This window comes from Amblyomma americanum, chromosome 10, assembly GCF_052857255.1.
Source record: "Amblyomma americanum isolate KBUSLIRL-KWMA chromosome 10, ASM5285725v1, whole genome shotgun sequence".
Taxonomy (NCBI): domain Eukaryota; kingdom Metazoa; phylum Arthropoda; class Arachnida; order Ixodida; family Ixodidae; genus Amblyomma; species Amblyomma americanum.
The window spans coordinates 71,244,678-71,259,578 of NC_135506.1; the positions used below are offsets into that span (position 1 = coordinate 71,244,678).

Consider the following 14,901-nt stretch of genomic DNA (forward strand, 5'->3'; position numbering starts at 1 on the left):
TGACATACATACTATGGATGCTGTCTCCCACAACCTCCGAAAATTAGCTATACGAGGAGGTGTGGAAGTGGTCGTTTCAGCACCGGAAAAGTTGTCCAAACCGTGCAAAAGGGTCAACTGCACCGTCACTGAGTATTTAAGCTGTCTCATCAGGCACCAGCAGCGGTTTCGTACGTACTCGAATAAAGTGGTCTATTCGATTGCCTTGCCCTGTTCATGAGCCTACATCAGCCAGATTAGGAGATGTTGAACACAACTCAGGGAACACAACAACGATGTCATCCGTATTTGTCAACAATTATGTCTATATTGCCATGACTGCTAGCAATGTGCCGAGCATCGACCATTCTTTTAGGGAACAACAGTACTTAGCAGGTGCGGTGAAAAGACCTCGAAGGAGACAGTTGAATCTGGTGAAATTGCAAAGCTTGCAGAGAATTCCCTCAGCATGCCATCTGTGTTGTTAAGCGTAAGGACGGCTTCTTAGGCACAGTGACCAAAGAATTTTCTTGTCCGGGGCGGTTCACGTGTCATGGTCTGCTGTGTCGTCTTGGAGTGCAGAATTTTGTTGTTTTGATAGGAACGGTACTTTGTGCAATACTATGCTCGGCGCCGTTATCAGTGACAAAGTGTGACATATTCCCTATGTTTACGGGTTTGTTCTCGCGTTGGCCTATGCACTGATAGAAAGAAATGTAGACTCATCGCACTGCAATAAAAATCAGTTAAATCAGCGCTTGTTGTGTGTTTCTTTCTGTCCGTGTCCGTTTGTGTGTGCTGAAGGAATTGAAGCATGTACAACCATGTCGCCCAGAAGTTCGCTTGAGCAATACCTCGCTTACCCAAATAAGGACATGCGCATATCCCTCTGTTCCTCTGTCCACCGTGTATATATTCCGGCTGTTTTGGCATTTATTCATGACCATTGAAAGCCAGCATTGTGTTCAGCTCGTCTTTCTGCATCCCAGTGTTCAAACGGGCCCCTATATAATGGTTCACCCTTGCTTCGGAGCGTGTCTACGGTTACTGGGGCCGTTGTGCCACCATCACTCAAGCACAACTACCAAAGCGAAGAGTTCGCTTCGCTCTGCGCATTTCTCTATGCGGGCCTCAGCAGCCCATCCGAAGTACCTGTGCGTGGCCACAATGATGAATTTGACTGCGGGGATAGTTCGATGTTCGAAAAGTGGATAGTCCCGTTGGATGATCTTTGCGTCTGGTGGCAGAGTGACGAGAACATGCTCGGTCGTGTCGAACAGCTGGAGGAAGGTAAAGTACCTCCCGGCATCAAATGTGCCACAACTGTTGCTCGGACGGTCCCAGTCGAGATTAAATCCCTGCAGAGAGAGCATTGAGCATCATTTGATCGTTGCGTCGAAAAGTAATTTGGTGTCAGGTGGGTGCACATGGAACAAACATGGTTAAAACATGACTCATACAGCGTACCAATTTCATTGCGTACTCAAGTTTGCACCGCGCCTCATTTCTCGGCCCGAACTATTACAGAAGCTGAGAAGAGTATGAGAGTAAAGTCTAGAACCCAATAATCTCTTGGTGACAATAATCAAAGCATTTTCAGCAACGACTTAGTCTATGAAAAAAGTACGGTAACGCTCTCAGGACATGAAGGGCAAAATTAAGCACGTAATGCTTCAACACTCTCATTCGCTCGTTCTAGGCACTAAATCACTGAGGTTAAGAAGCAACAGTGTATTCTTTCACGTGTTGCAGTGAAAATTATATTCTGATTTGTCGCTGAAGTTTCACCCGCGTTACAAAATCGAACGACGTACGTTTTCGCTGCTTTGAGTCTTTGGGTGAAGCTGTCGATATGTCTCTGTCGCCTTTCCGTCATTAACTTCCTGGTGGGTTTGAGTTCCTTCATCCCTAGACTTTGTGTGAGCGGGCTTTACATCAAGAAAACTTTGACCTGGGCTAGTTGACAGGACATAGACACAAAGTAAACTACAATGAGTCAAATCATCACAGGACGACGAAAAAATGACAGCAGACATATCAACGTACAGTACCATGTTTATTTGTGTTAGGTGGTTTTTGTGCATACATATTACCAGACCCCTGATATATAACCCGAGTCGCTTTGGGACTTTAGACCCCATAAACCTAAACCATATAGCCGTGCATTGTGGACCGTAATCTGCAGCGTCAGCCGTAAGGCTGTAAAGGGACACTGAGGACACCGTTATCAAATTGTGTTTTTAAAAACCGAGAGGTCGGCATTTCGTGGCTTTGTTGCCGCTTATCCGGCATCGAAAGGAGCATTAATTGCTAAGTGATTTGGATTCGAAGCTGAGAAACATTTTCCAGTCGCTACGATTCAAACTCGGAACTCTGATGACGAAATAGGATAACAGTGACATAAAGTGGCGGAAACGGAATGAGGACGCCGTGATTGCTGGCACAGAGCGCTGCGCTTCCGCCTAGCGGCCGCCGAAACGAGTACTATACTGCCGGCCGGACGTTGAACGCCTCTATCAGCCGTCGTCGCTTTGTTCACGTTTGCAGTATTGTTACGATGGATCCCGTTCCCGATTCCGACAAATACCTTCTCGCGAACAACTGCGGCCTACATTCAGCGACTTCAACCCCACACAGTGTGCGATGCTTTTGAGGGCTGAGGCGGCGGTTATGGCAAGAAAGTCTTAGCGCCGAGGTGTCGGCAGCGTTTCTGTTACCGCCAAGCCACCGCCAGGACCGATGTGCAGCCACCGGTACGCGCAGGCATATTTAAATTCTGTAATAATACTCCTTGTATGGCTTGTTATGCACCCCAGCGTCTTGGTACGTTGACGACGCGAACACGCCGTACGTCGCGTTTGATAACGTAGAGGCGCGTTGAACATTGGGTAACATAGCTTTTTCATTGTCACAGTTGCGTGCTGTTGCAGGAATTTCTTCCGAGGAGCACTTATAGAGGAACTTGGAGGTCTTCTGCTGCTCCGCCCTTGTAAATGGAGGCGAACAACGAATCCATGCGCACACGCAGAACGCATATCCGCGAGACACCCCAAAACATACCGAAACTGAGCTGGCCGCTTTTTATGTACATCTCCAATTGCAGGTGTTCTTTGACTTCCAACATTCAGGTTGCCTTTTTTACGTCTTCCTCATGGGATAAAAGTGCAGTGGTCGTTTCAAAACAAAACTTATATACTTCAATATCGATCAAACACGAAAACTTCATGCACGTTTGTAAGCCTCAGTGATCTGTGGCTTCTTTTTCCCTATTTCATCGTCATGCTTGTACTTTCCAGATTGGTCTGAGGCGGCGATATCTTTATTTTAGTCTTGCTCTTTTCTGCCTTCAAAAAGCTTTGTTTTCAGAAAGAGTGGTGTTTTCGTGTTTGGAAGCTGGTATTCTATTCATACAATTCATTCACTGTGGGTGGTACAGCGCGAACTAGACGTCAGACAAAAACAAGAAGGCAACACAAACGAGCGCTGACTCGCAAGAAAAATTTTTTTGAGAAGAACAAACATTTATACATGAAAATCACGTGACACGACAAAACATCAAGCCCTTTTACAAGCACAATCAAGCAAAATCTCGTGTCACGAGATTTTCATGTAAAGATGTTCCCAATAAAAAAACCGCCGAGGAAGCTCAGTGGTTACGGTGCTCGGCTGCTGACCCGAAAGACGCGGGTTCTATCCCGGCCGCGGCGTTCGAATTTCGATGAAGGCGAAACTCTAGAGGCCCGTGTACTGTGCGATGTCAGTGCCCGTAAAAGAACCCCAGTTGGCCGAAATTTCCGGAGCCTTCCAGTACGGCATCCCTCATAGCATGAGTCGCTTTGCGACGTCAAACCCCGTAAATCAAATCTTCTCAATAACAAACTTTATTGCCAGTAAACGCTCGCCTGTGTTCTCTTCCTGCTTTTGCCCGTCGTCTAGGTCACGCTGTACCACGCAAAATGAATTATTACCAACTCGCCCAGCTGTCCATTCTTCTTTAATACAAGCCAACTTCAATTTCTCCTCAATGTTCCTTTAACCCTTTAATTGAGTACAGAAATAATTTAGCATTCCTTGACAAAATAAAATTTAGTTAATTCATGCATTGAATTTAATTCGAATAAAACTAATTAGACGGCAAAGTCGACAGAGAGAGAGAGGAATCCCCTCACGGCGCTTGAGAAGGAGGAAGAGGGCAAGTGCGACAGGAAAGAGAGGGTGAGTGGCGTGGAGCGACGGGTGTCAAGGTAAGATTTCGCTGAATCACATGAGCATGGGTATGCTTTCTCATACCGCTGGCGATGTATATTCCACGTCCAAATACAGGACCAGCGCACTAAAGCAAACAGCTTTCGCTGAGCGATGCGCTAAGGCGGTAAGGCAAACTCTACATATCTTATTCTGCAAATGCGCATTGGGGGCTCTACTGCTGTGCGTTGTGTGGGCTCGACGCACAATGCCGAACCTCATAGAGGGTGACGAAGCCTCTGTATGCAACACGCTGGCTACAGATCTTGCAGGGTTCCGCAGAGAAAGTCTTTAGGAAAAAGTAATCACAACTGCACAGTGCGCACGATTTAAATAAGCAGCGTACACGTAACTTGTCCGCCGGTCTGACTCGCCGTGAGGAGATCGCACTCCGGAAATTTCGAGTGGGTACTTTGCTGACTCTTGCGGTCAGGGAATCCTGGATATGAAGGTCGTAGACATCTTCACTGACATTTCCCTTCTGTACAGCTCTCGCCACGCAGGCAAAGCTTAACCAATTTTTGGAGTTCTGCCTGGACGTTGGCCTGTGCTTAACCTTCGTCTCCTCATCCAGGACTACGACACAGTTTGCACGCCAGACACACGCATCTGGACTCACCAGCCTTAGATTAGAGCTCTTTCAGCTTTCAAGGTCGATACGAGCCTGTCCCATTTACTTCATTTTCTCCGAAAGGACGAATTTGGCCTATAAAAAAAGATTATATTGCCTTTGTTTTGCCAGCAGGTTGTGCAGGAACAAAACATATTTTGAGACCATCTTAACGGCATGGGGAAAATCATAAGAGCATTAATCACCAAACGCCTGGGAACGGACAAGGCCGTTTTACAGGTTTTTTAATGCGAAAAGAGTGCTCGTGAACGTTCCCCTCTGCAGCTGATGTCTCCTGCAGTCAAGCCTCCACTCTCCAGAGGCAGCAATTAACAGCCACACCGCACCTAGTGAGCTAGGGGTGCCAACGTGCCACCATCGATCCACTGTCCCACCCTACACCCACCAAACTCACCCCCTTAAAACGCCTTCCGACTAAATAGCTCCAAACTACACAATGCCTTCACCAGTTAGAGCTATCGCAGCAGCAGAACGAGAAAGTGAACGCAAAATCGAATTCCAAAAGTGGTAAAGTAATCAGCTGTCCTGAAGCATCATCCACCTCCCCTCCACGCTACCTTAACTAAGTGGCTGCCCACCGCCACCTCCACAGTTGACCCGCCACCACCCACCTTCAGCCGCCAAAAGATATGGTCGCGTTTCGGGAGCCTCGGATTAGCGTAAGGGCGTTCATTAGAGTAAAGGCAATTGTCGCTTCGTATGTCTGGTCGGCCAGGTATTTTTCTACCTTTGTATGTGGACGCAGTCCAGAAATAGAATTTTTTCTTTCTCACTCCCTTTTTCTGCGTTAATCGGGTGTGGTCACTGCGTCAACGTTTCCCAGGCTCGAGTACGGCGTACCGTGTACCCGTGGTCCCTTAGCATCGTGCGCATGTCGTCCGCCAGGGTGGTCAAGCTTCTGGGTCTTGTAGCGAGATCAGCGCTGTCAGCACGGCTGCCCCCTAGTGTAGCGTAGAGGTTCGCCGTTAGTCCTCGGTGCGTAGTGGAAAAGTTGTTGTAGGGTAGGCCAGATCCGAGGGTATTTCCAGAGCGTCGCTTCATACGCAACTTGTACGTTCTGTCATAGTACATTGAGTACACTATTATATCGGTGCAGAAGTTGTAAGGCCCGGAGTACGGGAAGGTGGTCGTGAGGTTACTGCATACACAAAAACAAAAAAACAATTTTTGGTCACCCTGTCACTGAATAAATAATAGTTTGCGAGCTTCAGTAATAAATAGAATATTGAAAACTGCGACTGAAATCCATAGATTTTTCTACCTGTCTCCATTTACCGGCTCAGTCATCCGTGCAATCGTTAACTTTCTGAACACGTTAAATTTCGAACTCTCCTCACCGAGGGTAGCATGCTGGGCCGCCTACCCAGTCGTTCAGCAGTCAAGGAGCAGTTTTGATGTTTCTTCATTTCATCAGGGTAACAAAACACATCACATGCACATTAATATTTTCGCAGTCTCTAGTTACTAGGCGCAATTCCATCGGAATATTCATTTATGCATTATTTTTATGTACTGTACTGGGAGAAACTCTTCGCTAACTTTCTGACCGAGCATCATCCCAAAATCTTTTCATATAGCTTATATGTTGCATTCACTCGGGTGTAGGAAGGTTCGAGATTTCCTAACACCGAATCCGGTATCCTCCTTTTCGATTCTCTGAACGGATCAGATTGAGCGCATTCTGAATTATTCGAAAGTAAGAAAACACTTTTCAAAGCGTTCGAATTGTTTTCGAACAACTGGAACAAAACTAACCCGACGTTGATGGGCTTTCATGGCGCAAGCGCAGCTTTCGCCAAAGCTCGAAGTAGGAGATTTATGCACAAAATACACATCTAGTTTTATTAAAGGACTGTCTTGAAACCGGTGCTCACCGACGTCGTACTGCATACTGGCCTGCGCGTGCAGGATGGCTGAGCACAAGAACGCGTTTTGTACGGGTTATCAAATTGCTCATAAATGGCTTCCATCATTGGTCTACGCAGCAATGTTGTGTCAGGTTTGCGCAACCCAGCCGCGATGTGAGAACTTATAGCCCGCGCCCCTCTCATCTACTTATTTGCGGTGCTAGTTGATTGGCTGTCGACAGCAGTGACAAAGCATTTTGTTTTGCGCACCACACGGAGGTTACCGTTAAATGACTGAGGACGAAATCAATTTGGCCGTTGTCGTGAAATTAGTGTTTTATTGAGAATGACGCCGCTATCATGGAAAAGTGACCTGGACTAAAAAAAAAGCTTATAACAGAAACACACGAATTGGAGAGGCTGGCAGTTTTCGAAGGCAAACCGCAATGACCTCAGGACAGCTTAAAGATCCCAGAGGCCTGCCTACAAAGCCGTTCAATGCTAAACGGTGGTGTCGGAGTCCTCAGTTCGGACGTCACCAGTGGGAATCTAAAGAAGGAAATAAAATTGTGCCATTTAATGAATTTTTGTGCAAGATATGAGACTTTTGATACCGAATTAACGCTTTAATAACCGGCAAGAGGCAAAAAATCGATTGTTAGAACAAAAGTTAATATATATATATATATAAAGTTGTTCAGTGCCTTTTGAAATAAGAACTCTGTTGGGGCCCCCTGATTAAGAGCACGGTTGCTTTCATTACCAGTTGAGTTTTACCTTCACGAGATATAGCATCGCCACTGGGGCTTCGCTGTTTTCGTTTGCATGCCAGAAGCCGAATGTCGCATTCTTAAGATTATTGGATTCTGTTCACTCAGCACTGGGTTCGGTTATTAGCTGCATTATTCGAATTCAATAGGGCAGCAAAGCCATACTAGTCGTATCGAATTCGGCACTGAAAAGTCAATATTCGCGCACCCATGAGTCTGTAATATTATTCGGCAGTACCATAGCCAATATACCATAACCAAATGAAATTTTGGTATGTACGCGAAGGGAACGGGGGAGGCGAGGCTGTATAAAGGCTGCAGTGCGGACAAACACCGAACCTGGAAGGCAAGATGCGCCTAAGTAACACCAGAGCGCATACATTGACACGAATTACAATATCTTAAATCCGCATCGAGTTAACGCAAACCGCTGAACGCACGGCCAGATTTCCCTTGCGCAATGCTGCGTCAAGGTATGTTCCGAGCGTCATAATACGTGCGTATGACTCCGGCTTAAGCTGTTGCGTAACCTTCGAATAAACCTAGATGACGTTCGTCAATCCCGTTAAGAGAAGCACATAATCCGCAGCTGTCAGTTGAAACACTTTAGGCAGCTGCTCTAGCTCAGCTAACCTAAACAATTCCACAAGAATGCGTATCACTAAATAATAGGCATTTTAAAAAGATGCACTTGTGTCAACGCGCTGGAATTACATTTTTGCACGAGGCATTTCGCTTTGAAGAGTACCATACGAAGGACAAGACTGCGCTTCATTGAAGAAAAAATCTGCTGAGCAAGTTAGAGTAAGATTTCAGGGTTGTCTGATAAACAAGTGGTCACCAGGTAGATAACAGTTGTCGCCTACCAAAAGCATTTCGGGGGGGCCGGCCCATGAGGAGTTTTTCAGTAATATTTCTAGGCTGCGTTCAGACAATGGTGCAGGCTTTCCATCAAACCGGTCTGATAACATATCTTTATTTAAAACTTTCAAAAGTGATAAGCACTGTGCTTTTAACTTCCTTCTTTCTCTGACGGCTGAATTCATTCCACAGTTCTAAACCAGCGTATAATGCTCGGACTAGGCTTCTCTCTCTAAATTAGGGTTTTCGATGTAAACAGAAAATTTTTGCGGAATAGTAATACTCGTGTTGGCATAAGTAAAAAAGCTGGCGAATGATGCTCACAAGTAAAGTGATTAAGCAAATCCTAACAGTTTACTTTTAACAATTACCACTGGCACCTGGTTGTAATTTCTAGCCGGTCGTTACTAATACACACATTAGTTTTTTAGAACATTAGTTTTAGAAATCACGATTGCCCTCAACACCGTGACTAGAAAAAAATTGGCTAATCAATTATTTGAGAGCTCTGGATGGTTTCTTTGACTGCATGCTTTTCGATAGGGCATGTATTTAGGCATGAAGTCGCCAAAATAGGTTGAGCCACAGCGCCAAGAGTAATCGCGTTTTCGACATTCTCAAAACTGATATGGCTGCTATTAACGTCCGGATAAAATTGTCTAATTGCAGACCGCTGCCTATCAGTGATAGTTGAAAAATAAACGGTTAGAATTTAGTTAACCACTTTGCTACTTATCATAGCCTGATTCGCCTGTTTTTTGTTTTTTTTTTTACGTACGCGAAAAATGGCACTGCTATGCCGAAAAAAGGTACTCTTTACCTCAAAAGCCCTATTCTTAAAAATTCAACTGCTCATCTGTCCAGCCTTCATCTTATGCTACGTACAGTGTGTCCAAAACGCAGAATACTCGACGGAGATTCAGGGTTTCAGCCTTGCTGCTGCTGGAAACGTTGAATCTATCGATTGCTGACACGTTCCTGTAGTTCGGTGAGAAGCTGCAGTTGTCCGGCCGACCAGCCGCGTCGTCGTACAGAACCTGCACAAGCAACTATGGGTTACGCCCCCGTCAGGTGTCTCTCCTTGCCCTCGTTTCTCCTAAATATTCTTTACACGGGACATATACTTACAGCAATCTCATTTCGATTTCAAATGCCGTTTATTGTTAAACGAGACCAGCTTCAACATGGGCAAAGGCTGGCGCCACGTAATAGCAATTGTAGCTAGAGGAGCACAGAAGGACGAGTGTGGAGACGTGTGCTTACGCACGATCAAAATAAAACAAATGAGTACGAGCCAACCACATTTTTTCTTTGCTTCGCTCTCTGTATACTCGTAGCCCAGGAGTCCTACACTGACGTCTATAGGTCACTAAACAGAACCATGCCGATGGACCTCAGTGCTCAGCATGTCAATGATGAATCGTTTTTGCTCTGTGGAAGATGAATGAGCTCTCAAAGCTTGAACGCCCCGCGGGCCAATGTCGTGCGACACGGAATGAAGTACAATTGGCTGCACCATGCAATGGATTCGTAGCGCGGCTTTGCATGCAGGAGAATGAGTTGGCATTAGCGTCACACGACTACCTCTTAGAGAGTGATATTGCTGACACACTGATGATTAACACATTGACAGACATGACACATTTCTTAGTGCGGCTGTTTTCAGTATATTGATTCACCAGTGTTTCGAGAAGTCCTGTTTGGCTGTTCTTTCGTTTTCAACCAATTCAACTCTAAGCTTTGAAGGAGTTTGTACGGGTAGTATGACCTGCGGCCTATTATATTATCACGACTCAAGGAAAGCATTGCTAGTAGACGTAGGGGAGAACCCAAGGATGAGGTCGGTCCTTTTAATCCCAGTGCCACGTCTAGCCCGACCGCACCGGTGGAGCCAACCACCCCTTGGCCGTCTTTTCGACAAAGCGCGGAGGCCGCGCGATGCTGCGCACGCCCCCCGCGAAACAGCATCCGCTCGATACGAAATGAGCTATGTATACAAGAGTATAACAAAAGAAAAATAATAGGGGCAAAGTGAACTATAAATTACATGCTAGTTGGGAGGCAGGGAAATACAGCGTGAACGCAACGGTTTCACATGAAAAGTACTGCTTTAAGGGAACCACATGCACGATTTTAGGCCGCTGACGCAGAAGGCCAACGGTGACATTTCCATCAGGAACAACTTCGTAGTTAACGCTGTTGAGGGGGCGCAGGGCTTTGCACTGACCGAAATACCTTTGAAGGAGCTCCATACCCACATCTCGTCGTCCCTTACACCCACACCTCGTGTTTACACGCACTCTGTAAAAAAGTTGGGGCGTGCTGACTACTCTGAGGAAGCTATCAGCGTCGGTGGTGTCTTGTGGAGGAGGTTCAACGGGAGCGCGAGACAGGCTATCAGCGTCTGTGTGTTACCAGCGTCTGTGTTAAAGGTAATGGCGACATCGACTTCCAGGAGGCGTAATTCCCTATACGTGCTAGGTGGCCGCAAGAGTCCTTTAAATTTTTGAGCCAGCACAACGAGTGATGGTCGCTGACGACGCGAAATGGTCTGCCACACAGGTATGGGCGAGACGACTTAACGGCGGCCCAGACTGCAGCCAAACATTTTTCGGTAGTCGACCATTTCGGTTCAGCGGGCTAAAGTGCGCGGCTGGCGTAGGTGATTACTCTGTCGGCACCGGCTTGCAGCTGAACCAGAACGGCGCCAAGTCCGACGTTGCTTGCTTCCATGTCTACCTCCGTGTTGGCGTCACCGTCGAAATATGCTAAAAACGGGGAAATTCGAGCCGGCATCGTAACTCGTCAAAAGCCGTCTGCTGCCCCAGGAAAATGATGCATCATTCTAGGTTAGGAGCGTCAGAGGGCTGGCGACCTGGGCGAAATTTTTAATGAAGCGGCGGTAGTAGGAACAGAGGTCCAGGAAGCAACGGACGGCTTTTTTTTCGGCGGGGACCGAAAAGGCAGCAACGGCAGCAAGTTTCTCAGGGTCAGCGCGGACTCCAGCAGCACTCACGAGGTGCGCGAGAAAATTCAATTCGGTGAACCCAAAGTGGCAGTTTTGTGGTTTGGGGTAGAAGTGGTTGGCGGATCGAACGGCTTGAAGGGCAGCTCTGAAGCAGTGCAGATGTTTCGCGAATGTTAGAGAAAAAGTCAAGATAAACAAGGCATGTCTGCCACTTCCGACCTGTGAGCGCGGTGTCCATCATTCTTTGGAATGTTGGAGGCGCGCAGCAGAGCCTGAATAGGAGAACCCGGAATTCGTAAAGCCCGTACGGTTTGACGAACGAGGCTTTCTCACGGTCCTTCTCATCCACTTCTCTTTGCCAATATCTACTCCTGAGGCCGACCGAAGAGATGTGTTTGACTCGCTGAAGTCTGTTGAGGGAGTCGCCGACAGGTGGTAGCGGATATATGTTTTTCTTGGTCACACTGTAGTAGACGCCTCCTGTAGTAAACGCACAAGCGCTGTGTGCCGTCTTTCCTCGTTACGAGCACGACAGGAGACGACCACGGACTGCTTGACGGCTGGATGACGCCGTTTCAGAGCATCTCGCTGACCTGCCTTTGGATATCATCTCTCTCCCGAGGGGACACACGATAAGGCTGCTGATGGATGGGTCGAGAACCTTCGTGCGCGATAATGCGGTGTTTAAATGTCAACTTTTGTCGCACTTTGGACGACTACGTGAAACACGCAGCACACTCACGTAAGAGGTCCTGCAGTTTCGTCTTTTCAGCGGGTGCAAGGCCTGGATTTATGTCAGCGTCGCTGACCGCTTCTGGTTCAACTCTAGGCGGAGTTTCCTCGCAAGAAAAGCATTCGGTCACTTCCTGAACTTGGTCGACGCACGCTATGGCCGTGCCACGAAACAGATAGCGAAGCTCATTGGATAAATTGGTAACGAATACCTCCGTACAATCGTCATGAAAGAAGCCAAGACGTCATGCTACAGAAATCTCCACAGTATGAGGGATACATTAGGCTCGACAACACGGAGCCCCGATGTGGCTCGTCGGAGGTAACTGTAGCGAGGATCGAGAACCTTTGTGCTCATGCTTTTCTGTGTTCATTTTGGTGGAAAACGTCACCAAGCGATCTAGGAGGTCGATAGTGGCACCTTGATCCCAAAGAGAGTCGATGCCATGGATGACATCGCGAGAGCATTCGCGCAGGACGAGAAACGTGGCGACGAATGTACAGGCTCGCATCGTAACTCGGGCCGAACATATACCGAGTTGTGTGACATGTCCGCCGGCCGTATGTGTGTCTGGCCCTTCAAGGTCGACGTAAGTCGTCCGCTCAGGATGGAGAAATCCGCACTGGTATCGACAAGAACAGGGATGTCCAAGCAGATCCGCCCTACTGCGGGACCTCTCGATGTCGGTTGGAGTGACTCAAGCGGTGCGGCGGCGGCATATGGTCAGCGATTCGCGGTTCGGCGTTGCGGCGGTTGACGTCGAAGCGATTCGATCGGTGCGGCGGTGGAAGGTTTAAGGGGGATCTGAGTTCAGCGGCCTCATCTCCTATGGTCACCGCATCTAGTTTTCCCAACTAGGGCTCGAGGAACCACTGTGTGCTGCAGCATAATGTGACCCAGAAGGCGAAGAGCGGCGTGGCGAAGGCAATCGCGACTCGCGGCGCGGAGAATGTGGGGGACTACGCTGGCGGGAGACGTACTCGGCGATGTCCCGAGGGTGCTCACCAGGTCGCGGACAAGGGCTGTCGAGGAAAACCGTCGCAGTCCCAGTTGGCGGTAAGGGCGCAGCTGGAAGAGATGGCCTGCTTCGCCACTGCGGTAGCTGAGAGGTAGTTGATCTGGAGCGCGCTAGAGATCAGTCTTCTGCGGCTCCTGGCGCCGATCCTCGTGCGGAAGCGTGTAAGGCGAGGCGCCAGGAGACGGGGCTGGGCGACGCACGACGTCCGCATATGTCACTGGCTGGATGGGGACCAGGTGCGACGCTGAAACATATGGGGCTGGTTGCGGCGCTAGAACGACCGCAGTGACAGGTGCCCTGAGTGTGTGCTGGACTTCTCGAATAACCCTAGTCAGTCAATCCACGCCAGGGGCAAGCACTGCTTGCAGCTCCCGCAGCCCCTCGCTGACCACGGAGCGGATGTGTTTGCGAATCGTAGGAATCGTAGTCGACTCGGTCCAGCGCTGTTGCCTCTGTTGCTGTGGGCGCTTTTGCCGGGCGTAGTGACTGGACCTCTGCTGCAACAGTTTCTTCCGAGAGATATGAGCACCTGTGACAGCTCCCAACAGACAGCAGCACATGCTTGGCTCATGTCATCGTGCTTTCCTTGCCGCACGACAGGTGGCAGCCCCTGTCTTGCTGGCGTGTCACTTGGTTCGTATTCCTCCGCCGATGCCTTGTGTGATGTGTTGATTGGGTGCGCGCTGCCGCGCCTAAGTGTCATTAAACATGTTTCTGTCTGTAATAATAAGTCGCCCTTGATTCTTCGCCCTCACCCCGAGCCTCACACTTCATATGCATCGCGTCGGCCAGAAACTCCGCGACGGCGTTGGGCGCGTTCCATACGCGGCCGGAAATGAGCTGACCTTTGACGCCGAATATCGGGCGCCGCAGCTTCTTTTCTCGACTCATTGCCTGGTCGGAGCGATGACTAATATGCATCGCATTCTCGACGTAAATTGCGACACCCTCGTTCAGTACTTGAATGCGAGGGGTCAGGACACGCTCCGCACTCTACCGGCCGTCACTGTTGGCGCACGTACTCAGAAGTTAACGGCGGAAGGCGGAATTCACGCTGCTCGTCCAGCCGCCTCTGCAACTCTCTCTCCCTTTTTTCCATTCGATGGAAAAGCACGCGGTAATTATTCCGCAGCCCTCCTCGATGTCATCTCTATAATTTCCTTCTTTCGCTTTTCCTAATCCCTTCCCCCAAGGCCCGGTTCAGGCCTTCAAAGGAAAGCGAGACAGGTACAGCACTTTATTTAGTTTAGTTTAGGGGATTTATCGTCCCAAAGCGATGCAGGCAATGATGGGCGGTGTAGTAAAAAGTTCCGGAAATTTCGACCGCCTGAGGTTCTTTAAGAGCACTTACATCGCACAGTACACTGGCCTCTAGCGTTTCGCCTCCATCGAAATGCACTCGCCGCGGCCGGGATCGAACCCGTGTCTTTAAGGTGAGCAACCGAGCGTCATAACCACTGTGCCACCGCGGAGCTTACAGCACTTTCCTTCTTTCAGAAGTCAATTTTACCTTGACCCTGTTACGGCAAAATAAACAGGGCCTACTCAAGAGCGTGAAAGAAAGGGCGAAACACTTCTCGACTTCTTACTTTCTGCAGAAAAATGCGAGAAAAGAGACCCCAAGCACGGGTGCCGTTCAAACCGCAGCAAGATGGAGAGGCGTGAACACAGCCGTGACTGCCGCCGAAGCTATCAGCGCCGACTCCATAGTGCCTGCCGCACGAGAGCAGCCGAGGCAGCATTTGAGGAAAGCGATTGCCGAATGAGACCGAAAGGCGCAACGTAAGCAATTCGGGAGCTTTTTCCCAAAAAGCCTCTCTATAAGCCATTCTTGCAAATTGAAATGAAA

The 14,901-nt window shown here is 48.5% G+C and overlaps 1 protein-coding gene across 1 annotated transcript in view; it reads right to left on the reverse strand.

The window, feature by feature from the left end:
• Window positions 1-14,901, reverse strand: part of LOC144107520 (uncharacterized) — a 37,366-nt gene that overhangs the window by 11,450 nt on the left and 11,015 nt on the right. The window contains exons 4-6 of the mRNA XM_077640560.1: window positions 9,219-9,370; window positions 5,696-5,993; window positions 1,132-1,337 (exon numbers count right to left, since the gene is read on the reverse strand). Coding sequence (XP_077496686.1) covers window positions 1,132-1,337; window positions 5,696-5,993; window positions 9,219-9,370 — 656 coding nt within the window. The remainder of the gene's footprint in view (window positions 1-1,131; window positions 1,338-5,695; window positions 5,994-9,218; window positions 9,371-14,901) is intronic.